The 25,068-nt window shown below is 41.2% G+C and overlaps 1 protein-coding gene across 1 annotated transcript; it reads right to left on the bottom strand.

Annotated features, from left to right (window-relative positions):
* Positions 1-3,506: 3,506 nt before the first annotated feature.
* MRPS14 (mitochondrial ribosomal protein S14) lies at positions 3,507-13,302 on the bottom strand (the record flags this gene model as incomplete). The annotated part of the gene is made up of 3 exons (XM_084249478.1): positions 3,507-3,689; positions 6,216-6,374; positions 13,258-13,302. 3 exons carry the CDS (start codon positions 13,300-13,302, stop codon positions 3,507-3,509), a joined length of 387 nt encoding a protein of 128 aa, XP_084105604.1.
* Between the last annotated feature and the right edge of the window lie 11,766 nt (positions 13,303-25,068).

The following is a 25,068-nucleotide window of genomic DNA, read 5'->3' as shown; positions in this document are numbered from 1 at the left end:
ATACATTGGTTTGGAATGACTTGTCCACATACCAGCTCATTTACATTAAGCCATAAAGAGGGATTATCTGAATTAATGGAAAACATAATAGTTTAAAAGATGGTTCATTTTTATTTTTATAGCCCTAACTTCAACTAGGCTAAGTATTTAAAACCTTTTAAGTATCAAAATCAAATCAATAGGTGGAACCTAAGTCAAGTCTAATAATCTAATCACTCAACTGTGACTCTAAATTGTACTTCCAGGCTCTTTCTCAAATATAGACCTGGAAGAAATTTGGAATAATATATGCACAATAAAGAAAATTTCCAAATATCTATTAATAGGGGCCTTGCCGAATAAACTGGTGCCTCCATACAGGGAGTTCTTACAGCCACATAATAAAATGAAGATTATTTCTATGTATTAACAGAAGACTCACCAAGATACAGTAAGTGAAAAAGCAAAGTGTAGAACATAGTTTATAGCATACTGGCCTCTGTGAATATACACACAGCTGTATTTGCTTATAATTAAAAAACAAACTGAACTAAAAGCAATAAAAAATGGCTACCAATAGGAAAAGGAAAGGATAGAAGCAGTACCTTTCTAAAGTTTTGACTTTAGATTCAATCTGAAATTTAACAATTTAAATGCTAAATAAGGGGCCTCCCTGTAGGGGTTAAATTCTCAGTGCTATCAAGCTGTCAGTGCTATCAAGCTGTCAGTGCTATCAACCAATGTAGCACAGAGTTCTATCCCCAGCCAGGGAGCTAACCCACATGGCACAGCAGAACTCTCAGGTCTCACCTGCTGCCCCCCTCAGCAGTGTATTTTGGTAGATCTGCCTGTTCTGCCCTCTGGTGAATCCTCTCAACTCCTCCGACCACCCCTCCAGCCCCGCACTTCTGGCTTATACCCCAGTATTTGTGTGCATAAATGAATAAAAATAAGTAAATGCTAAATAAAACCCTAAGATTCGAAAACCAACCTAACACAGAAGCTTATATGTTTTTCTAGAGCACAGTGTTGACAGCCCATTGGAGGTAAGATGCAGTCTAAGGACAAAAATAGATTCACACAGAAATCTAAAGGAGTAAAAGGTGTATTTTGAAACTTTAATGTGTTATATATTTTTCAACAATGATAAAGTTAATGAATAGGTTGATGTTAGGAATTAATATTTTGCTAAGTAAAAAATAAATGTACCGTTGTTTTTGTTAAAAAAAAAATTCCTAGCAGGGTGCCCACCAAAGGGGCCTAAAAGCAATGACATTTCAGAATTCAATAGCAGTGAGCACCATTTAGTGCTCAGATGTGGTTTCAACATTTCCTATGAAAATGACAAGAACTTTGAATAGAATCTCTGTCTCTGAGGCAGGAAATAAGAAGTCTGGGTTACTTACCTTGAACTCAGCATGGAAAGATGAGGGGCTTCCACTGGTGATGGGACAATTTGACCATCAAAATTAGAATGGGTGCAAAGAAACATTAAATACACAAGTTGATGGTGAAGAAAATGTTTTTCACCTTTGAATGTTGCTAGAGTACCAGCTCACTCTGAAAATTTGTAGAGAATGGCATTTGTGTGATCGATGGTAAGAAATGTATTTTAGGGAAACACTGTTGATAAAGGAAAGTTCCTTACAGAAAAATTACAGTTAATGCAGGAAAATGTTGGGATTTAGAAAATAAACATTGCAACCCTTATTGAAAAACAGATCAGGGTAACAATCTTCAGTGACACTAATCATTAGTTGATAGGTTAATGAACAGTGAACTTAAAGTGCAGGGATCCCTCAACCCCTCCAATCCTAAAGCATCACTAACAGTTGAATGAGATACATACCTTCTGCTGGGCTATGCTGGAGCACACAACACTCTTATAAAAACAACCTGAATCTAGTCAAGCCTCTGGATGTAACTACCAGTTTATAGGGACAGAGGAGTAAGGTAAAGGATACATGAAGAAGCAAACAGCCTAAAGACTTTCTACAGCACAAGTCACTTGGTTCCTCCAACAAATGAATGACAAAAATGGGGAGTGTGACACAGCAACCAAGTGACCCATGAACAGTCAAAAGCCTGGCATAACTTGACTCCCCCAAACCTTTACTATACTAATAGCCTGCTGTAGACTGGAAGCTTTACTGACAACCATTGAACATGTGTGTTGTATGGTATATGTACTATAGACCATATTCTTACAAGAAAGTCAGCTGGAGAAAAGGAAATTAGAAAATCGCAAGCACGAGAAAATGCTCTTAAAGTACTGTACTGTATTGATACCTTAAGGTTTACTTCATCTGTTTACAAAAAAAATCAGTGTATAAGTGGACTCGGGCAGTTTAAATCTTTGTTCACGGGTTAGCTATATATGGATCATACTTGGACCCTCATTGATTTAAACAAAAAAGTAGAGGTTGCCCTATCCGGGGTGTGACAAGAATTAAGCACATTTGATGTAATACTGCTACTAGTTAAGATATTAGCTATTCTACTTGTAAAGTTGTAATATAAATTTAGGAAATATGAATTCAAGATAAATATGGTAAGGCCTCTCATAACTTTCCCTTATCCTGAGTTCTAGACTTCATTAGGCATCTCAAACACTGCATAACTGAAACCAAAATTCACTTATCTTCAGTTTCTTCTAAACTCACTCTTTTTTCCCCACATATTTTCTAGTTGTCTTCTACCATCAATCTAGCTGCCCTTACCAGAAACCTGTCACCTTTATTTCTTGGATATTTTCTTTAAAAATTACACCTTAAAACTCTGTTCCTCTTACCTCCTTTTTAATACCACTACTTTTCAAGGCCTCGACTTCTTGACAATTAGGACATCCTCCTAACTGATTATCTTGCCTGCAGCCTTTTACTCTCATCACTGTCTCCCACATAGCTACTGTCTATTTGGCGGAAACGGATGATCTCAGTCTCTTGCTTAAACCAGACCAATAGCTGGCATTTAAAATTAAGTCTTAACCCACATGATATGTGACATCTTCCATCAGATGACCCTGGTCTTGAGCTGCACAGTTGTGATAGAAGTGACTGTAGCTTCACGGATGCTTTTGTGCCTCTGCTTCTACTGCAAAGACCCTCCTCACCTACTGCCTCTAAGATGAGTAGTTTCCCATGTTATGTAGGGACTTCCTTGCTTCTCCATGTACATACAGGAACTCTTGTATGTTCCTGAAAGATTGAACCTGAAGGAAAAGATAAGCATACAGAGCATATTTTCACAGAAAATACTTTTTATTGTTCTATCCTTTGCACCATGCTTGGGAACATTATGTTTAATCCATTCAGTCTAGCAGAAAAGACAATTCACTATCACATTTTGCTGACAAAATGGAACATCTCAATTTCTTCATTTAAAATTTAGAAGTAATTTAACTATAGACAGCATTAAGTAGATCAGACTCTTGTACAGGACCCCTATAAAAACTAGGATTTTGTCTGTTAGAAAAGTCTTCTCACCAGAACCCACTTCCCTGAAAGTTTAGCAGGTTCTGGAGGTGATTACCACATTGCTCTCTGGACCCCAGACAGTTGTCCATGGTCAGCCAAGTGACGGAAGACAATGCGACTAAGCCTCCAGCGCCGTTTCACACCACGTGGACGGGACGTCATAACACACCGATTTCTGATTCTAACTGGGCAGCTATCCCGGGGAAGAGCAGCAATTTCTTCATTAGCCACTTCCTAAGGAAATCACAGTTATTACACAGTTCATGCACATTTATTCTACATAAGTCAGTGCTTAGAGGAAGAGAAGAATGGGCTGGATTCACTGTTCTAGCCATAGTTTGGCAAAGACCTTAGACACAATTAGGAAACTTAACCTCTTTTTGGGAAGAAACAAAAAGACCAGAAAAAAATGATAAATGTTTGACGTGTTCTCAGTATGATTTTTAAACATAAAAACTTACTATAGACACACAAGAATCTACAAACCATACCATAAAAACTCAGTAAAATTTCACAAACACAACAAACCTATGCAGCCAGCAAACAACATGACCAGCACCCGAGGGCCTCCTGGGCCTCCTTCCACTCACTGAGCTAGCTAATTACTGCCAACACCACAGAGGCGTTTATCTTGCTTTGAATTTTATATAAAGGTAACCACAGAGTATACACTCTTTTATTCATTTCTCTTTGGTTTCCTTTATTCAACATTATGATGGTGAGATTCTTTCATACTGTTGCATGTCTCAATTTATACATTCTCACTGAGGATTTTTGTTGCGTGAACCATAATTCATTTATACATCCTTCAGCTGATGAACATCTGGGTGGTTTCTGGTTCAGGAGCTGTTATAAATAGTGCTTCAATATATATTACTTAAGTCATTTGAAAAACATGTGAATGCATTTCTGTTGTCTTACCATATGATATAACTGACATACTACATTGTTTAAGGAGTACAACATGATTTGATTAAGGCACATACTACAAACATTTACCACAATAAGGTTAGTTATCTCTTCTATTACCTCACTTCATTACTATGTGAAGTGTGTGTATGTGGTGAGAACATTTAAGATCTACTTTCTTAACAACTTTTAAGCAGATACTACAGTACTGTTACTACTGCCACTAAGCTGTATAATAGACCCCCAGGACTTACTCATCTTACATCTGGAAGTTGTTAACCTTTTGACCATCATCTCCCACTTCCCCCAACTCTGGTAACCCCCCATTCTACTTTCTGTTTGTAATAGTTCAGCTTTTTTAGACTCCATGTATAAATGAGATCATATGTGTCTTTCTCTTACTTCATTTAGCATAATGCCCACAGGTTTATCCACATTGTTGCAAAAGGCAAGATTTCCTTTTCTAAAGCTTTTCCATTGTTGCAGGGTGTGTGTCTCTCTACCTCACATTTTCATTGAATGAATATCATTCATCCAATTCATGCAACGTAGATTTCTTTCTTGACTATTGTGAATAATGCTGCAATGAACATAAGTATGCCAGTACCTATCTGTAATGTTTTCAGATAAATACACAGAAGTAGAATTGCTTGATGATATACGGTAGTTCTATTTTATATTTTTGGAGGACTCCATACTGTTTTCAGTGGCTGTAACAAGTAACATTCCCACCAATAGTGCACAAACATTCCTTTTTCTCCCTACTCACTGCTGAAATAAATAGAAGACACAAAGAGATGGAAAGATAGTCATGCTCATGGACTGGAAGAATTAACACTTAAAATAGCTGCATTACCTAAAGCAACATACAGATTCAGCACAATCCCTCTCAAAATGCCAATGGCATCCTTCACAGAAATAGAACAAAAAAATCATGAAGTTTATCTGGAACTACAAAAGACTCTGTATAGCAAAATGCTTCTAAGAAAAAAACAAAAATAGAGGCATGATGCTCTCTGACCTCAAATCATACTACAAAGTGAGACTAATTAAAATAGCTTGGTACAGGACTAAAAACAGACACACAGATCATTGGAACAGAACTGGAAGTCCAGAAATAAAACCACTCATATATGAACAATTAATTTATGACAAAAGAGCCAAGAGTATACAGTGGAGTAAGGAAAGTCTAATAAATGCTATTGGGAAAACGGGAGAGCCATATGCAAAAGAATGAAACTAGGCCACTAATACCACATACAAAAATTAATTCAAAATGGATTAAATAAAGAATATAAGACTTGAAGCCCTAAAATACATAGAAGAAAACAGGTAGTATGCTCCTTGGCTTAGACATACTAGGTATAGGATCTTATGCTTTAGGAAGCCACAAAAAGTTGGCATCCTCTTTTTCAAATTAAAGAGTGTGACAAGGACACACAGAGGTGAACAATGGCAGGTTAGGAATGGCCCCTGGTAGGGCAACAGTTTAGGGCACAGGCAAGGCACATGGCCCCATTCTTGAGCAAAACTTCCCAACGCCATGAATGCTGAAAGATTGGGATGTCAAGGAGAGAACTTAGGTCAAAACAAGTGCCCAATTTCTGTGTGGTCCCCATGCACCAGTACTTTCTAAGAATCACCTAATAAAAAGCTAGTGAGGAGCGAATAGTTCTCTTTAATATGAAACTCACACAAATCAGTTTCAAGGGTATTCACTTAAGTGGAATGGGAGCATATGCTTTCATTCTCCAGAAATTATACTGACCCTAAGTCAAACAAACTATCAAAAGTGACTGAATTTGAGTTAATGACCTTACGGTAAATAGTAACGCAACTTAATCAGCTAACCTGAAGGTCTTTTGGCAAAATGGTATTCTTCCTGAGCGAATTGATCCGTAGTCTCTCATCTGCGTATTCATAGGCCATTCTTCGTCTCTTTACATCTCGCAACATTTTCCAGTCCACATAGTAACCTCGAACTTGGCCGGAAGCTGGTGCAGGAACCATCTAAAAGAGAGCGACAATAAACAGGATAGCAAGACCTAGTCTCTACTAGTGTCCCCCAATTCTGCAATCCTCTTTCAGTCAATATTGATTACCTACTTATTTTTTCTTTAGTAATTTGGATCAATCACTTTAAAAAAAACAGACTTAATTTAGAATGACAATATTTTATGAGGTATATAAAGCCAAAATGGTGGTAATAATATAATGACAATAAATACATGTTGCAAGGTGAAACATTTTTCAGACTTTAATAAAATTCTCTTTGATTTTTACTTAGGCTAATAGTATGGCTCAAAAAATTTTAAAGTATAAAAAAGATAGACAATGAAGACTCCCTTCTACTTCATCCTTCACCTGCTTAGTCTGAAGAGATATAAAACAACCTATGAAAATGCAGGTGAGATAACCCCCATGTAAAGGCCAGGAACTGGACCACAGGGCAGGTTTTCTGATCCCATGCAGACCGGGTAAAGGAGGAGTCAGAGTCCTCAGTAGTTTTGCAGGTTTTTTATTTGGGGTTCACCAGGCATATGGCAGGCAGGGGTGCTGGCTGGGGGGCTGGGAGGCTGGCAGGCTTCCCAGCCCCCAGCAAGTCTTCACTCTATCTGGGCTCTCTAGCGCTCGTTCTGCTGCTTCTCGGCTTTGGCTTCGGCTTCGGCTTCTACTGCTGCTGCTGCTGCTGCTGGCATCCCCGTGACGCCGCCCTTAAAAGCACAGTCTTAACTCAGCTGAATCCCATCTACCTATGCCCACACCCTATTCCAGGCGCCCGCCATCAGGCATGCATTCAGGACAAGGATCCATCATCTATCCTGATGGCGGAAGGGCAGAAAAGCCTGATATTTTCTTTATCCTACACCCCACCAAAGGTATCCACTGGTACTAGTTCTTGTATATCCTAGAGGTTTTGTCTATAGAGCACACGTAAACACTCCCTCTCCAGTGTTTCATCCCCTCCCACTCTTTTTTTTTGTGTGTGTGTGTGGAACAAACGAACTGGTCCTGCAGAGGCTGCGGGCAGCCTCTCAGCCCAGCGCTCAACCACTGGGCCACCAGGGGAGGCCCCCCTCCCACTTTTTATGCCATTTAGTAATGTATCTTCGAGCTCTTTCATATGCAGATGTAAAAAGTATCCTCATTTTCAATAGATTGCATAATATTCCACTATATGAATGTGACAGGATTGAGGACACACTATCCCAAAATATTGCTTCTTGGCACACTATTTCACGTGAAAGGAGTTAAGAGAAATACCGTGTGCAAGAATGACTTAGACCTTCATGTGAGGGGTGCCTTCCTCATACCCTGAGGAAAGGAGCATCCTGATCTCTAGCAGAATCTGCTAGGATTCCTCTAGTTACTGCACTTGGCCTATACCCTTTGTCCTGTAACATTTTCCCATGACTTTCCACTCTTCATAAAACCTAGTATAAAAATACTCAGGTTTAACTGCTTTTGGGGGAATTTTTATTTCCTTGTCAAGGCTCCCATGTCACAGAAAACTTACACTAAATACATTTGTATGTTTCTCTTATTAACCTGTCTTATACAAGGGTGTCAAGCAAGAACTTAAAAAGGTAGAAGGAAATAATTTTTCCCTCCCCTAGAGATGCATCATAATTATTTAACCTGTGACCCACTGGTGAACAGTTACACCATATGTCACTATTTATCATTACTAACAATGATGCAGTAAATGACTTCCTTTACAAATCACTTAATATGTATTTCTATATATCAACACAATATATTCTTGGAAGCAGAATTGCTGTTGCAAAGTTCACTTTGAAAATATCATTGATCTAGTATTTCTTAGCATTAGCTGCCTAATAATACAACAGACTCTTTATGCCATTTAGTAATGCCATATGTAAACATACTGTCATATGTTTACATGCTGAGAGTTTACAATTCTGACTGAGAGCATAGAGAATGACACTACAAACTCAAATATCTCCCAAAATAGAGCACACATTACATGTTAATGAAACTGCAGCTATAGGAAATAATGATGGCTTCCTTATTAAAGAAATATATATACTGTCTGTAAAAGAAATATATGTTCAGCATTATACAGAATATAAAAATGACAGGAGAACACTATAGTAGAAAGCTAACATTTTCTCAATCTATTAACAAAAGATAAAGTGAATGCCTTCAATGGTTAAAGTCTCATGGGGAAATAATTCTACAATCACCTTTTGGATAGTTGATAAACATGAGGGTATTTCAACAATCATTTGACACATGCTTGAGCTATGAATACCATGGTAGCCATGGCTGGAAATAAATGTTATGGAAATGGGAGCGTCACCAAAGCCTGAAAGGGTGGACAGAAATCCAATACAGTTTAGAGGCAAAGGGCAAGGAGAGAAGGTGAAGTTTGTCGAAAGCAAAGAAGGGAATGAGCAAGATATATTCATTCATAAGACCAAGAGGGAGCTCAGTCTGGCTGAAACAATTCATGTGAAAGGATAATGCAAAAGTGGTTTTTACCTATGAAACTGAAAGTTAATGAGACTTAGAAAACAACATTAAACATTTTTTCCTTGAATTCCTTTTCAAACTATTCCTAATCAACTTCCTCTTTTGGGCCTCCTAGCAGGTTTCTATTTAATACTAATTTTAAAAACCTTCTCATTCTTGTCTGTATAACATTTTGTTCTGACTATAAAATACATTTTTAAAACAAAATATTTATTGGTCTAATTATATCTTCTGTGAATGTTTTATGTCTTTTCCCCACATTTCTATGGGAGCATTAGTATTTACTTAGCAGTTTGCAGTTTACGACAGTGCTTTAATATATTAAGACTACATTCTACTCTGTTCTGTATATATCCTATTCTGCCCTTGTATCTCACCCCTCTTCAACTTCCTAAGACCCTCACTGGACTTTTCAACTCATGGTCTACCATAACAAAATCTTCTAACTCAACATCCTCTCCTAACATTTCATTCACCTTTCTGCTCTAGTTGAATCCTTGCTAGTTTTTTTTTCTCTCCCACAACTGGGTATGGAGATGGGGTAAATGTATTCCTTGCTCTTCACAGCATCCAGGCTTCTGCCTTGAAAGCTCCTGGCTTCAACTCTCTAACCAATGAGCTATACTTCCCAATGTCCCCACATTCCTGCCTTCATGCACCACAGCCTCCACCAATCCCTTCCATTTTTTTTTTTTTAAAGATTTATGTATTCATACAAGCACTGGGTACAGTCAGAAGCGCAGGAGGGTGAGAGAATTCACCAGAGCCAGAGCGGGGAGCAGGCAGGCAGAAGGACCGAAGTACACTGCTGAGGGGAGCAGCGGGCGGCAGGAGAGGTCTGCGCGCCATGTGGGACCCTCCTCTGGTGGCCGGGGAGCAGCCGGGGATTGAACCGGCGCTGCAGAGGCTGCGGGCAGCTGCGCAGCCCAGCGTTCAACCGCTGCGCCACCAGGGGAGGCCCAATCCCTTCCATTTTTCATTTATTTTAAAAGACCCTGGCTCACTGTCACTCTCTCCAGTATTCTCCTGTCTTAATTCCCAGTACTCTCAAGAGACATGAAATTACACCCTGATCTTTCCTCCAATGACTTGTGTCCTCTACTCTACTTTACCTATTCTCTTCCATGTCCTAGGTCTCTCATCACCATTAATTGCGATTTAACTGTTTTCATGCATCTCATTCTCTATCAGCTCTTTCCAGTTTGTTCCTTCTAACACCTTGATAACACCCCCTCCATGAATTTTAATCTGTTTGATCCTGCCACCTTGCCACTGTCTCTAGTTTCTGATTTTCTGAATTCCACTGTCCATAAATACACCCTCAACCCTTGGCCCTTTTCTCATGCCACGATACTTCAATTCTTGCCACTAATCTTCTTCTCTACTTAGGACTATTTTACACTATCTTTTCCTCCTTAATTACATGGTATCTATCTTCACATTCTCATACTCAGTTGGTAACCTCACTTTCTTTTTAATTATAAAATCAGAAGCAATCAGAAGAGAATTTACAAATACTCCCACTACTACATCTGCCTACTTAACAGCACCTGCAGTCATTTGCTCCACATTCCCTTCTGTTATTAAAGAAAGATCAGCTCTACTATAGCAGCCGCTGACCATGCAAGGCTGGTGAGCAACTGAAATGTGTTTAGTGAAGCCAGGAAACCTATTCCCTAAATTTATTTAATTTAAAATTTTTAACTGAAGCACTGTAAGCTCTAAACAGCTTTGCTGTTTTTAAAGGACAACAGTTTCCATTTTAATGGTGGAAAATTTAAAACTAATTTAAAAATTAAATTAGTTTAAATTTAATTTAAATTAAATTTTAAATTAAATTTAAAACTAATACATGCTGGAAGACGAACCAGTTTGAACTTATTTCCTAAGTAATTTTTATAGATAACACGATGAAACAATATTTTAGAGCTGCTAAGGTAAAGTATTTTATTTGTTAAAGATTTTATTTATTTTTGCGTATAATAACTGGGGTGTCAGCCAGAAGTGTGTGTGGGAGGGGGTGGTGTATGAGAGGATTCACCAGAGACAGAGTAGGGAGCAGAACAGGCAGATCTACTGAAATACCCTGCTGAGGGGAGCAGTGGGCAAAACAGGAGAGGTCTGCTGTGCCACTGTGGGCTTAGCAGTGATAGTGCTGAGACTTAACCCCTAGGCCACCAAGGAGAACCCCATTAAAATACTTTATTAAAGTAATTTTATTTCCTTTTACTTTTTTATGTGGCTACTAGAAAAATTTTAGTTGAACAGCATGGTACTAGAACAAAAACACTCAGACCAATGGAGTAGAATTGAGAGCCCAGAAATAAAATCACAGTTATAGGGACAACTAATCTGACAAAGGTGTGAAGAATATACACTGGAATAAGGAAAGCCTTTTCAATAAGGGTGCTAGGTAAATTGGACTGCCACATGCAAAAAATGAAACTAGAACACCATCTCACACCAAAAATCAACTCAGAATGGATAAAAGACATGGGTGTAAGAGGGGAGACAATATATACATAGGGAAAACACTTCATGACATACACTTCAGAAATATCTTTGCGTATTCATCCCCATCAGCAAGGAAAGGAGAAGATAAACAACTACATCAATCTGAGAAGTTCTGTACAGTGAGAGACAGTGACCAAAACAAAGTGAAACCTCACAGAATGGAAGAAAATATTTGCACACCATATATCTGACAAGGGACTGTTATAGAAGATCTACAAGAGCTCACACAACTCAACAAAAAGAAAACAACCCAATTAAAAAATGGACAGAAGCGCTAAATAGGTACTTCTCCAAAGAAGACATACAGTTAGCTAACAGGCACATGAAAAAATGTTCATCACTTATCATCAGGGAAATGCAAATTAAAACCACAATGAGATACACCATCTCACACATGTGAGAATGGCCCGTATTTAAAAAAAGAGAAATAAGTATTGGTGAGCATGTGAAGGAAAAGGAACCCTTTTACACTGTTGGTAATGTAGACTGGTCCAGCCCCTGTGGAAAGCTGTGTGGAGGTTCAACAAAAGACTAAAAATGGATCTGCAATTTGATCCAGCAATTCCCCTCCCAGGCATCTTCTCCCACAAACACAAAAACACCAAAAGGAAACTTACAGTCCTATGTTTACTGCAGCACTATTTATAATAGCCAAGCCATGGAAACAAACTGAATGTCCAAGAACAAATAAGTGGATTGAGAAGATGTAGTGTATATACATAATGGAATACTACTCAGCAATCGAAAAAGATACTCTTGCCATTTTTGGCAACATGGATGGAGCTGGAAGAGATTATGCTAAGCAAAATAAACCAGGAGAAAGATAAATAACACGCTACCACTTATATATGGAATATAGAAAAGACTCAAAGACAAAGTATAAAACCAATCCTTGAAAACTAACCATAGATCTGAGCATCCAGGAAGGGAGGTGGGGAGAAAAGGAGAAGGGGGGGGGATGTGCATTAGAAGCACAACAGAGTTATGTGGAGAACTGTGAGTGCTTTGGTGGTGGGAGAGCTATAATCACCACACCGAAGGGGGAGAAATCCTATTTTGTCAAAATATTAAAGATGTAAAACAATGTGGTTGGCACTATTTCTTGTGGACAACAATGGTACAGAAGAAACGTCAATGTTCCTAAGAGCAAACGTCAAAAACAATACCCATCACCCCTTGCCTACACAGGGTACAACTTGAGCAATTCTCCTCCTACATCACCATATTTTCTCACTCCACTGGATCTTTCCTTCGGACACAAAACCGTGTTACTTCTGCAATTAAAAAAAAAACCAAACTACTCTTACTCCACTTCCTCTACCAGCTGTTGACCCATTCTTTGGCTCCCAGTTGTAGCGAAACATCTTCAAAAACTTGTCTACACAATGTTTCTTCCCATTCTGTCTCAAACGCTTTCGCCTCTACAACTCCAACGACAATGAACACGGTCCTAATAACCTCCGTGGGACTAACCCTAATAGCTAATTCTCAGCGCTTCTTTCAATAGACCCATGAACTTGGAACGCAGTCGACCAGTCTCTGTTCATGGAAATTCAGTCGTCGCTTGCTTCCAGGCCACCCAAGGCTTTCCTCCTGCCTCACTGTCAGTTCGTGTTAGTTTCCTTTGCTCGGTTCTCATTTCCTATCGTCAATGGCCCCTGGGGCCTCAACCTCGGACACCTTTGTTCTACTTACACTCAAAATTGGAGCCGCTCTTTCAACACCAGTCAGTTACACACTGAGGAATACCAAAATGACATCTCCTGAAACAGGCCGGAGGGGGGCCGAGGGCAGAAGGAGGGGGAGCACCTATGACAGTCCGCACGAGCCTCTGCAGCGGCGTGGGGAAGAAGACTTGCGGAGACAAGGGCAAGGGCCTTACCTGCCGAACTGTCCGTAGCAGCGAGCCCAGCATGGAGGCCGCCATGTTCTCCGACGCAAACGTCGACCCGCTACAACTTTATTAACACGGCCGCGAACAGAAGGACGTGAGGGGCGGGGCCTGGGCCGTGGGGGCGGGGCGAGGGTGGGTCTTAGATTAAGCGCTTAGCAACTGGGTTTGTGTTCTCGCGGGGTGTAAAGGAATTCGGGCATATTAAAAATCTGGGCGCGCGTCTGGTTGAACGACTCACTTCCGTGTCTTGTCCAAGCTATGTTAAACTGCATTCCTGTAGTTGATCAAAAAACGTGAGGAAGAAGAAGGTAAAGCTGAACGAGAAAAGAAAGAAAAAGAACAAAAAGAAAAAGATAAATAAACCACAAAATCAGATTTTTCTAATTCATTTGGGAACCATTTCAGAGTAAAAGTTGTCCTGCTCTCAAGAATTATATAAAATAAAATATTAAAAAAAGAAAAAAAAGTTGCCCTACTCTTCCCCCCCCAAAAAAAACAAACAAAAAAACTGCATTCCTTCCAAGTCACCTCCTTAACTGCTGCACTGACCTTATCAGTTCACATCACCAGTTTCTCTTCCCCCAAGTCCCTCTCCGTGTTGCTCAATCTGTTCCTCCTCCTCTGTCTTCCAGTCAGCACATATTTGCCAGAAACCTGGGAAATAGATCTTGCCAGCTCCTCCTCCTCTGTCATCCCTCCTGTAGATTTTGAAAATCTCTTAGTTTCCAAATGCCCAAAAACAGATGACTGGATCAAGAAGATGTGGTACATATACACAATGGAATATTACTCAGCGATCAAAAAAGAAACACATGCAGTTTGCACCAACATGGATGGAGCTGGAAGGGATCATGCTCATGAAATAAGTCAGAAAGAAAAAGAAAAATACCAGATGGTCTCACTCATAGCAGGACTTTAGAAAACCTAAATAAGGGACCAGGAAAAAGACTAATTAATACAAAATAAAAATCAAAATCAACAAGCAGCTATGGACCAGAGACACACTGGGGAGTGGGGGGAAGGATTATGGTCAAAATAAAGGAGGGGGTGCAATTGTATGGGGACTATAACCAAAATGAAAATGCATACATTGTGCAAAAATGAAAAATGATGTAAGAATTATATAAAATGAAATATAAAAAGAAAATCTCTTAGTTTCTCTCCAACCTATAATGGTGATGAGGATGGTATTGATGATGGCGAAGTGAAAGATAGTTCCCATATTTATGTCTAGGGTTTTAATTATTATTTGAAATGTATATTCTTAATATTTTAGAGCTGTAGGTGAAAAGCACTTAAAACATTTTGTTTTAGATGGGAGGAGTATTGCCACTAAAAAACTCTTTTTTGGTCTGTAGTACAGCGAATTTTTAGGTCATCTTCATAACAGATGTCCCTTTAATGAATCCTCTGAGAGGCTGCTTTCCTTTGTGTGGATGTTAGACATTTTGACTTCCAAAAGAGCAATCAATTATTAAGGCAACAAAGGATTTATTTGGAAACAAAACAACAGAAGAAATGGGCACACAGTACAGCTTCCTGTTGGAGCCGCTAGGTTTTCCCCCTATTTTTCCTTCTACACTAACCTTTATAACCTATGCAGAACCACCACTCAATTCCATCAGAAAGGAAAATAGTGGGAGATACAAAGAATGATGGGTTCTATAATTTGCTGCTTTACCCATGCATGGAAAGAATTCTGAGTATAAATGTTTACATTCAAGTGCCAACATCCACCTACTGTCCCGGTAAATAAGTATCAAGGAATATACAATAATTTGGTAAAGACCTGTATCTTAGGTGGGTTGATGGATGAAGTGGGGAGATCCCAGGTATGCTATCATGCCATTCATCATTTAGTCATTCAACAAATAGGTGTTGTGTTTATTATGTACCATTGTATATGTGTGTGTGAGATGGAATGATAGAAAAAAATCCCTGTCCTTCTGATGCTTATGTTCAATTGAGGATTATAGATTTAGACACAGGTGGAGCTATACATTATTGCTCAATACATGGCCTTTGCTTTTTCCTTTGGAGACTGAAAAGGAAACTTTTGGATGGACAGAGTATAACTTAAAGAGTTAAATGTCAGACAAGTTAGGTAACTTGCCAACCTCACAGAGCTAGTCCTTGGCCAAGACTCATGCTCTTAATGCCCCATGCTGTCCTCTGGAGAAGTAAAACTCCATGGCAAAGGCCTAACTGTTGTCATGGAATCCTTACTTATAAAAGGTACCAAATGGTTAATGTATTGTGTCTGTGCCAATTCAGTCAATATGTGGCTGGAGTTTTTCTTAACAAAATAATCCTAAATACGTATAAAAAAAATAAGTGGGATGGGAAGAAAGTAGAAAGCATTGACATTTTTGAAAAAGAAAAAGTCTTGCTTACCAGATTTTAAAGCACTATATATTCTTTTTTGAAAATTTGTTATTGGAGTGTCATTGTTTCATATCCTGTAGTGTTCTGACAGCCTAGGATTTCCCCCCTCAAGTGTAGTCACCACAGCACTCGCACCACCGAAACACCCATAGTCCTCCATCATAGTCCACTGTGCTTTTCTCACCCCACCCTTTGCTTTCACCCCTTCCCCCATACTTCAGATCTAGGGCCAGCTTTCAAGGGTTGGTTTTAAAGTTTGTCTTTGTCTAACCCTTTTTTGGTTTCTTTAGATTCCGCATGTAAGTGATACCAACCAGTATTTATCTTTCTCCTTCTGGCTTATTTTGCTTAGCAAAAACCCTTCCCGCTCCCTTCTTGTTGCCACAAATGACATGACTTTATCTTTTTTGATTGCTGAGTAGTATTTCATTGAAAACACCATGTATTTTAAAATTATAAATTTGACAAGTTTTTAAAAGGTTTTGTCTAGTGACATAATTGTACCAATTTTAGGAATCTATTCCAATAAGATATGAGAAACTATAAAATTTATATATGAAGACACTTACCATGGGGTTATTTATGAGAACAAATGACTTAAAAGTCCAACAGTGAGGGGAGAGTCAACTGAATTAAGAAAAAACATGTACTTCTAGTACATATATACATACATATATGTACAGATACAGGTATAACCATAGATTATTTAGATAAAGAGATAAAGGATTAAGAAGGAAATGGACTCAAATACTAAGTGTAATAGATAAATGACAAGATTACTGGTTATTTTTATATTTAAAAACGTTTTCAACTTTTCTATAATTTGTTTCACATTTAGTCTCACAAAAATGGGAGTGAAAGGAAAGAGCATGTGGAGGCAGAAAGACACAGGGACACACACATATTCACATACCCACACCCATACGTTTTCCATCCTGGCTCTGAAATGTGGGTATGGACAGCTGCCTCCATGGCTTGACTGTGGAGTGCGGGTAGTTCAGCCCTTGCAGAAGCAGCCACAAGGGCCATGCCTGCCAGGCCCCTGGAGCTCTGTGCTGCGCACTGAATTGGACACAAGGGGGCAGTAATAGCACGTCTGCGTTCCAACACCCGCGGTTCATCCTCGCCCAGTTCCCACATAGGACAGGATGTAAAATGGGAATGCGCGCGCGCGCGCACACACACGCACACGCACACACACACACATACACACACACACTCTCTCTCTCTCACATCCTTGTCCTCCAAATAAGATGCCACTTTCCCTATCCTCAGGCAGGACAGGCTAAATGAATTGTAGGGCCCAGTGCAAAATAAAAATGGATAGCACCTTGTTGAAAACGTGGAGGAAAGATGCTTGAATAAGGGGTAAATACAAAGCTGAACTTGGGCTGGCGGCAGGCACCTCCCACTGCCAGTCCTGGAGCTTTTGCGGACATTAACATGGGTCACTGATGAATCGGGGCCATAGTGTCAAACACAGGGCAGTGGAACCCCATGGGGATCCCTGAACCAACAGAAAGCAAGCCTATAGCTGACACATTTGGTATGACTCCCCCGGTCTCTAAATAACACATGCTGTCTTGCCTGGCCTTTTTCTTTTTGTTCTCCTGCCCTGACTTCTCACCCCTGCTCCGAGGACTTTCTTCTCAAACCTACCACTTGCGCGTGGGCTGTCTTTGATCCTACTTTTCAGGTGTTGGGGGAGGTGGGCTCTGACTTCAACAAAAATACCCCATCTGGGCCTTCTTGGTGACACAAGGGGTTAAGTACCACACTATGAAGCAATCTGAAGCCTCTGCAGCGTGAGTTCAATCCCCGGCCTGCCAGGGAGCTACCCACATGGCGCAGCAGACCTCTCCTGACTCACCGGCTGCTCCCTTCAACAGTGTACTTCCATCAGTCTGCCTGTTCTGTTCCCCACTCTGTCTCTGGTGAGTCCTCTCACCCCCTGCATCTCTGGCCAGTGCCCCAGCTCTTGTATGCATAAATAAATCTTTAAAAAAAATACCCCATCTAACAGATCATCCAAGTCTCATTGATTCTATTTCTAATTGTCTTTTTAAATTTTCTCTGTTCCTGCTCCTGCTCTGCTAGGTCAGACCTCTTCACTGCCAGCCTGAATTAGTATTAGGATTCCTAACTGCTCTTTTTACCTTTTTTTGCTTCACCCATCACCTCCCCCACAAAAACTTCCACCTCCTTTGCTTCAGAGTGAACTATCTAATATAGGGGGTAACTACTCACTTTTGGCAGCTCCCATTATGTACAAAATAAAGCCCATATTCCCTCACCATGGTGTCCATGATGGCACTAGGCATCCGCAACCCACCTCCCAGCCCCTCCACACCTCCCCTGGCCACACTGGATTACCCACCTTCCAAGGTTCCTGTTTCCTCCCTGGAAACCTTTATTTAGGGAGCCTTTCTACTCAGTCCTGTTTAGTCCATCAATTGCCCACTTGAATTCCAGGCACAAAGAGTAGCAGTTTCTGCCATCTGAGGGGTGAGAAGCACATCACACCATAGTGAGCAGGGGGAGACCCTACAAATTACTGAGGTAATTCTGTACCAAATATGCTGCATGTCCACACAATCCCATGTAAAATTTTTGAGTCATCTGTTCTAGCTGGGGAGCCTAAAAATACATATTTAAACCATGGCTGGTATTTGAGTAGAGACAGAGAAAAATTTGCAGGACTTGAGATCTTGTGGAAAAATATGGTTTCAAGTGGAGATAAATATATAATAAGCCTTTTTTTATCTTTACATTAATCATAAAGATGGATGTCTAAATAAAGGCAATGCGTTAACATTTTGCACATTTTAAATTAGTAGTTGTGGATTTGGCACTCAATTCCCACTTCCCATCCCTGACTCATAAAAAAGTGTTACATATTCTTCCCAACATTTTCATGGGGGTGCTTGCGTTATTTGTTTTGATTTGTTACAGATAATAATTGCACACAAAGAGGTTTTTCTTTTCTCATTTTTCCATCCACATAGTCAATGACTTCTTTACTTGACATGGAACTGTTGATTTTCTGTCTCCCTAGCACTGCCTGCAGCCACTGGATATGGTGCAGTTGGCCCCAGACAAGGCCCAGCCATGGCTCCCCAGGCCACAGCTACATTTTTTTTTTCTTGAATTCCACAAGGATTCAGATCGTCAAGTAAGCTGATGCTTGAAATAGAAGTGGGTTAGGATAATCTTATTTAACCACAGAGGCACAGCTAGCAAATAATTCTCAATGCTCCTGGGCCTCCCTGGTGGCGCAGGAGGTTGAGCACAGCACTGTGAAGCTGTCTGCAGCCTCTGCAGTGTCACTTTGATCCCCGTCAGCCTCATAGCAACCCACATGGCGAGCAGACGTATCCTGTCTTGCCCGCTGCTCCCCTCAGCAGTGTATTTTGTCAGTCTGCCTGTTCTGTTCCCCGCTCTGTCTCTGGTGAATCCTCTCACCCTCTTGTGCATCTGGCCTGTACCCTGGCTCCTGTATAAATAAACTAAATCTTTAAAAAATAATAATAATAGGGCCTCCCCGGTGGCGCAGCAGTTGAGCGCTGGGTTGCGAAGCTGCCCGCAGCCTCTGCAGCGCCGGTTCAATCCCCGGCTGCTCCCCGGCCTCCGGAGGAGGGTCCCACATGGCGCGCAGACCTCTCCTGCCGCCCGCTGCTCCCCTCAGCAGTGTACTTCGGTCCCTCTGCCTGCTCTGCTCCCCGCTCTGGCTCTGGTGAATTCTCTCACCCTCCCGCACTTCTGACTGTACCCAGTGCATGTATAAACAAACAAATAAATAAATAAAACATGCCTCTATTAAAAAAATAAAAAAAAATAATAATAATAATTCTCAATGCTACTATCCAGCTCCCAGGATTTATCATCTCATCATGACCTTAGTATCTGTGTAGAAGCACCTCCTACTACTGTCAACACCTCTTTTCAGTCTTAGCTACCTCCTCCTTCTCAGGCTAATTCCCAGTTCTAAGTACCAGTTTACTTTCCTCCTTATATTTGCTTCTTGTGGCTGCTGTAACAAATTGCAACAAACTGGTTCACTTAAAATCACAGAAATTTATTCCCTCACAGTTCTGGCCAGAAGTCCACAATTAAGGTGACAGGAGGGCCACACTCCCTCCAGAGCTCCAAAGGAAGCTCTCTCTGCCTCTTCCAGCTTCTGGTGTGAGTCTTCACCTGGCTGTGGCATTATTGTCCCAACCCCTGCTGCCATCTTCTCCTGCCCTTCCTTCCGTGTCTTTGTGTTCTTTTCTGCCTCCTATCAGAATATTATCATTTGACTTGAGGCCATTCTAATCCAGTGTGGGTGTGCCTCAGTCCTTACCTTAATTACATCTGCCAAGACCCTATTTTCAAACAAGGTCAACTTCTGAGGTTGTGGGTGAACATGAATTTTGGGACAACACTATTCAGCCCACTATGTTCATCTACTCTAACTTGATTGAGCACCTCTACTTCTTCTTCTTCTTTTTAAAAATTTATCTATCTATCTATCTATTTATTTATTTATTTATACAAACACTGGGTATAGTCAGAAGCACGGGAGGGTGAGAGAATTCACCAGAGCCAAAGCGGGAAGCAGCGCAGGCAGAAGGACCGAGGTACACTGCTGAGGGGAGCAGCGGGCGGCAGGAGAGGTCTGCGCGCCATGTGGGACCCTCACCAGGTGGCCGGGGATCGAACTGGCACTGCAGAGGCTGTGGGCAGTTTCGCAACCCAGCGCTCAACCACTGCGCCACTGGGGAGGCCCTACCTCTACTTCTTATGACATCTTTTCACCTCCTTTTTCCATTCTCAACTCCTGACACCTCTTTTCCTATTTGACTCCATTAGGAGTGACTTGTAGTTTGTGCACTCAAGACCTGATCATCCTGACTTTGTAAAGAGGTATGCAAAGATAAGTATATCTTTATTAGAGCCTCTCAAAGAGGGAAGAGTATAAGTCAACAAGGGTGGGACCCACACACTCATATAGAACTCTATTAACTGTGTATTTGTAATTTCTCCCACTTATTTGCAAATTACCTAAGGAAATATGTGATTTCAATTTATTACCCAAATTCCTAACAGGATATCTGGACATCCTAGCAGGATATACGTGTAGGACTGAAGTGATTCACTCTTGCCTCTAGTCCTGTCCAGAATTGCCTATGTGACCGGGAAAGTACTGGGCCACTACAAGATTCTCTCTTCATAGCTCATGGACTTTTCCTACAAGTCTAGCCTCTATGGATACACCCACCAGCCTAGTGATTTAGAGACAAGTGTCCTTTGTACTCCCTTCCCATGCACGGCAAAAACTATAGTTCCAATGCTGATGGGGGTAACCTAGACAGAGTTGCCTCGAAAGGATGATGTGTGTGTGTGTGTGTGTGTGTGTGTGTGTGTGTGTGAAGGTCTTTTATGAACTTCTCTAAAACACAGTCATGAAGTATGTATTTTGCCCACTGGTAAGAAGATGAAATGCAGGAGGACAGGGCGGAAGCTTGGTCTCTGTATGCAGAGGATCAAGCATATTGCCTCAGTGTCAGACCCCTGGATGATGGTGAGAATGGCAGTGCACATGGTGCTTATTCATCTGGCTGAAACCTACATGTGCTCACTCTGCTGTCCTTTAGATTTCCCTGGAGAACCTTGCTTGTTACCTAGAAAGACAAAGACCCACAGGGCAACCTGGCTTTGTGGATTCCAGACCTACTGCTGCAGCAGGGTTCCAGGAGGGCCACTGGCCTCTTTCCTGTTGTCCTGTGCCCAAGATCATGGTCATTTTGTTTGTCAGGTTGATTTTGTTGCTTGCACCTATCTCTTCAGCTGTGTGGGTACTTCCCTCTCCTTTTCCCAGAGGGAAGTCTACACTTATGCTGAGGTTTTGGATCCAGCTCAGTGCCCTTCAAGGCACTCTGCTCCATCTGCTTGTGGCTCAGGCTGAAACAAAAATGTTTTGTGTGGTTTCGGGAAGGAGGTCACACCCATTTTCTTTTGCAATGCCCTTAATAAATCTTCATTTGGGAGAATAATAGTTGATAGGAAAGTGGCTTTTCTTTCTTTCACCTAATTTTCTCTTGTTCTTTTATCCCCTCTTCTTAGGTTTTCTAAATTCTCAAACCTGTCTGATAAAAAAGCTAAATGTTAGCAATTCAACTTAAGTACATTGCTGTTGGTGGAAACGGGACAAACAATTTAAAGAGCCATCAATTCATGGGACTTAAGGGTAGGAGACCTCTGGAAAGCCCCAGGATAAGTCCTGATGATGCCAACACAGGCAGAGGTTTCCTTTTCTGGAAGATACAGGCTCAGTGACCCTGCAGGCCACCCGAGGCCCAGAAGAAATGATGTACCATGTAATTATGTCTGTAGTCCATGCTGGGCCTGAGAAGGAGCAAGGAGAGAGTTTGCATCCTATGTCTGTCAATGACCCCTCTCCATGACTTTCTCCCAGAAACCAAAAATCCTTACATCTAGCCCCCTCCCCCCACATACACACCCAGACTAACTTATGTAGACTGCGGAAAATGTTCAGGCTATTCCTTGTTTCCTGCCGAGTTCATTAGTTGTCAGTCAAACCAGGCGATTTGAATTTTGTCCTGATTTATTTTAGAAAAGGAAATTAAAATGGTGTTTTGAGATTTTTTTTCATCCTCTGCTCTGTACTGTCATAAATAGATAATATACACTTCTTGTATTACTTGCTAATTGTTTCATGTCTTGTCTCTGAACCAGGCAGGATTCATACCATAATACTTTCTTGGATTTCTCATGATGCACAGCACAGAGTAACACCTTCTCATCAAGCAAGTCAGTTATTGTATTCTATTTGCTGGATATATTTTGTCAGGGTTCAGCTTAGGGTTTGTTTCTTCCTTGGGATGTAATTCAGTAAGCCAGGACCGTGAGCTTCTCTGCTCAAGGAAGGGAAGAGAGAGAAAAAATACAGTGACAGCTTCTTAATTATTAATTGCCATAGGATAAAAGTTGTAGGGTCTTTTCTTCCGAGCGTTCATTTATATCCTACACAGTGCCAAGAACTCTGGTATATATTTTATAAAAGATGTATGAAGAACATAAACTACCTTTAATTCATTTATTGCTTTCATAGAACTACATGGCAATTCTCTGTTCATATTGGTCTCCATCTGTTACAGGGAATTCTAGTCTGCCTTCCCCTCTAGAAATGTAAACTCCACCAGGGCAGCAGTGATGATATGAATTTGTCTATTTTTTAAAAGATTTATTTATTTATGCATACAACAGCTGGGGTATAGGCCAGAGATGTGGGTGGTAAGAGGATTCACCAGAGACAGAGTGGGGAACAGGACAGACTGAATGAAGCACACTGCTGAGGGGAGTAGCGGGCGAGACAGGAGAGGTCTGCTTCACCATGTGGGTTGCTCCCTGGCCTGGCCAGCTGGGGATCAAACTTGTGCTGCAGAGGTTGTGGATTGCTTCATAGTGCAGTGCTTGTTGAACTCTATATCCCTAGCACATGAAATAGTCCCTTGCACATAGTATGCATTCATCAGTAAGTATTTGGATGGAGTTTGGGTTACTTTTGGTGTAACGGGCTAGATTATTTATGGTCATCAGCAAAGTAGAGATTAGATTCATCCTCTCATGCATGTGAAGTCTGTCCTTGAGGTCTGATGCCAGGCTGTTTCTCCTGCTCTGATTTGGTCTAGGATTCTGTAAAAAACCTCAACCTCATGCTTTTGGTAACCACCAGGGTCTGCTCTGGAAGAGAAGGAGCATTTGCAGTAATGAAGGGGAATGTTGAGCCAGTCGGAAAAGTTGATGTAATAAAGACAAGAGAGAACAGGCCCACACATGTGGACACTTCACTGTGAATGCATTTGTCCATGTGGGATGTTTATAGTTACCAAGAGCTCTTTTACAGGATTCTCGCTCTTTTCGCTTCATCTTGTTGAGTTCTTCAGAGGTAATAGATTAAGTTCTGATCAATGTTGATTTTAATATGGGAGGAAGAATCAGAGGACTGGTACCAAGTAGTCCTTCTTGATTATTTGGATTAATAAATGTTGGAAATCATTGTCTCCTCTGGGAAGATCCTGCTAGCTCAACATAGACATGAGCTTGCTAATTTTGCAGGGTTCTAATTAGATGAAAGATTGTTAGCGATTTTCAGAGGTGAAACCAAAGCATAAACATTAACCTGATGTCAGGAAAGTCAATTCTGCCATTACTGTCCTTTATTTTGCCCCCCAGACGTTCTTGAGTCCCTAGTGCCAGAAAGTAGTAGGACCTTGACTTGTCCCTACTATCTGATGGAGAAAAAGCTGTGTTTCATGATTTCATGCATACAAGAACTGGGGTACAGGCCAGAGGTGTAGGGGGTGAGAGGATTCATCAGAGACAGAGTGGGGAGCAGAACAGGTAGACTAACTGAAATACACTGCTGAGGGGAGCAGCGGGTGAGTCAGGAGAGGTCTGCGGCACCATGTGGGTAGCTCCCTGGCCGGGGATCGAACTCGTGCTGCAGTGGCTGTGGACAGCTTCATAGGCTGCTTCTTAACCCCTTGCACCACCAGGGAGGCCCTACAGCTTATGTTTCTTACCACTGGAATAAAGCCCAGGCAAAAGGGATCATCTGAAAGCTTTTTGAATTTAGGATCTGTTAATCCCTAAGGGAAGTAGAGGGAATTAGGGGAAAATGAACTGGTGAAACTTAGGTAGTTTTAAAAGATTTTAAAATAATTAGTGGTCTCTGGCCTGAACACTGGGTTGTAAACTCAAGTGCATTTGCTTAGTTTTCAGTTTGCAGCCTGAGTTCTACTCATACTGTATGAGTTGCAGACTCCGGAACCAGACAGTGTTAGCTTGGCCATTTGTTTGCTTTGGAACCTTGAGCAAGTTACATGACCTCTCTGTGCATGCGCCGTAGTCTTCACCTGTAAAAATACCCCACCCACTGGGTGAATATGAGATAAAATGATTTAATAAATGCATGCTTAAGACTTAAAACTGCACTGGGCACACAGTGAGTATTCAATAATGCTTGATGACAGTGGCAATGATGATGACAATAGTAATATCCTTTCCTCCGTGGCCTCATCTTAAAATGGCAATTTCTTTTTTTTTAATTTATTTATTTATTTATGCAAGCACTGGGTACAGTCAGAAGTGCGGGAGGGTGGGAGAATTCACCAGAGCCAGAGCGGGGAGCAGAGCAGGCAGAAGGACCAAAGTACACTGCTGAGGGGAGCAACAGGCGGCAGGAGAGGTCTGCGTGCCATGTGGGACCACCCTCCGGTGGCCGGGGAGCAGCCGGGGATCGAACCGGCACTGCAGAGGCTGCAGGCAGCTTCGCAACCCAGTGCTCAACCGCTGCACCACCGGGGAGGCCCCCTAAAATGGCAATTTCTATATCTGATTGACATCTAA

Source organism: Talpa europaea (genome assembly GCF_964194135.1).
Source record: "Talpa europaea genome assembly, chromosome: 12".
NCBI lineage: Eukaryota > Metazoa > Chordata > Mammalia > Eulipotyphla > Talpidae > Talpa > Talpa europaea.
Note: the sequence above shows the minus strand (reverse complement) of the source record. Positions and strands in the feature narration are given on the sequence as shown.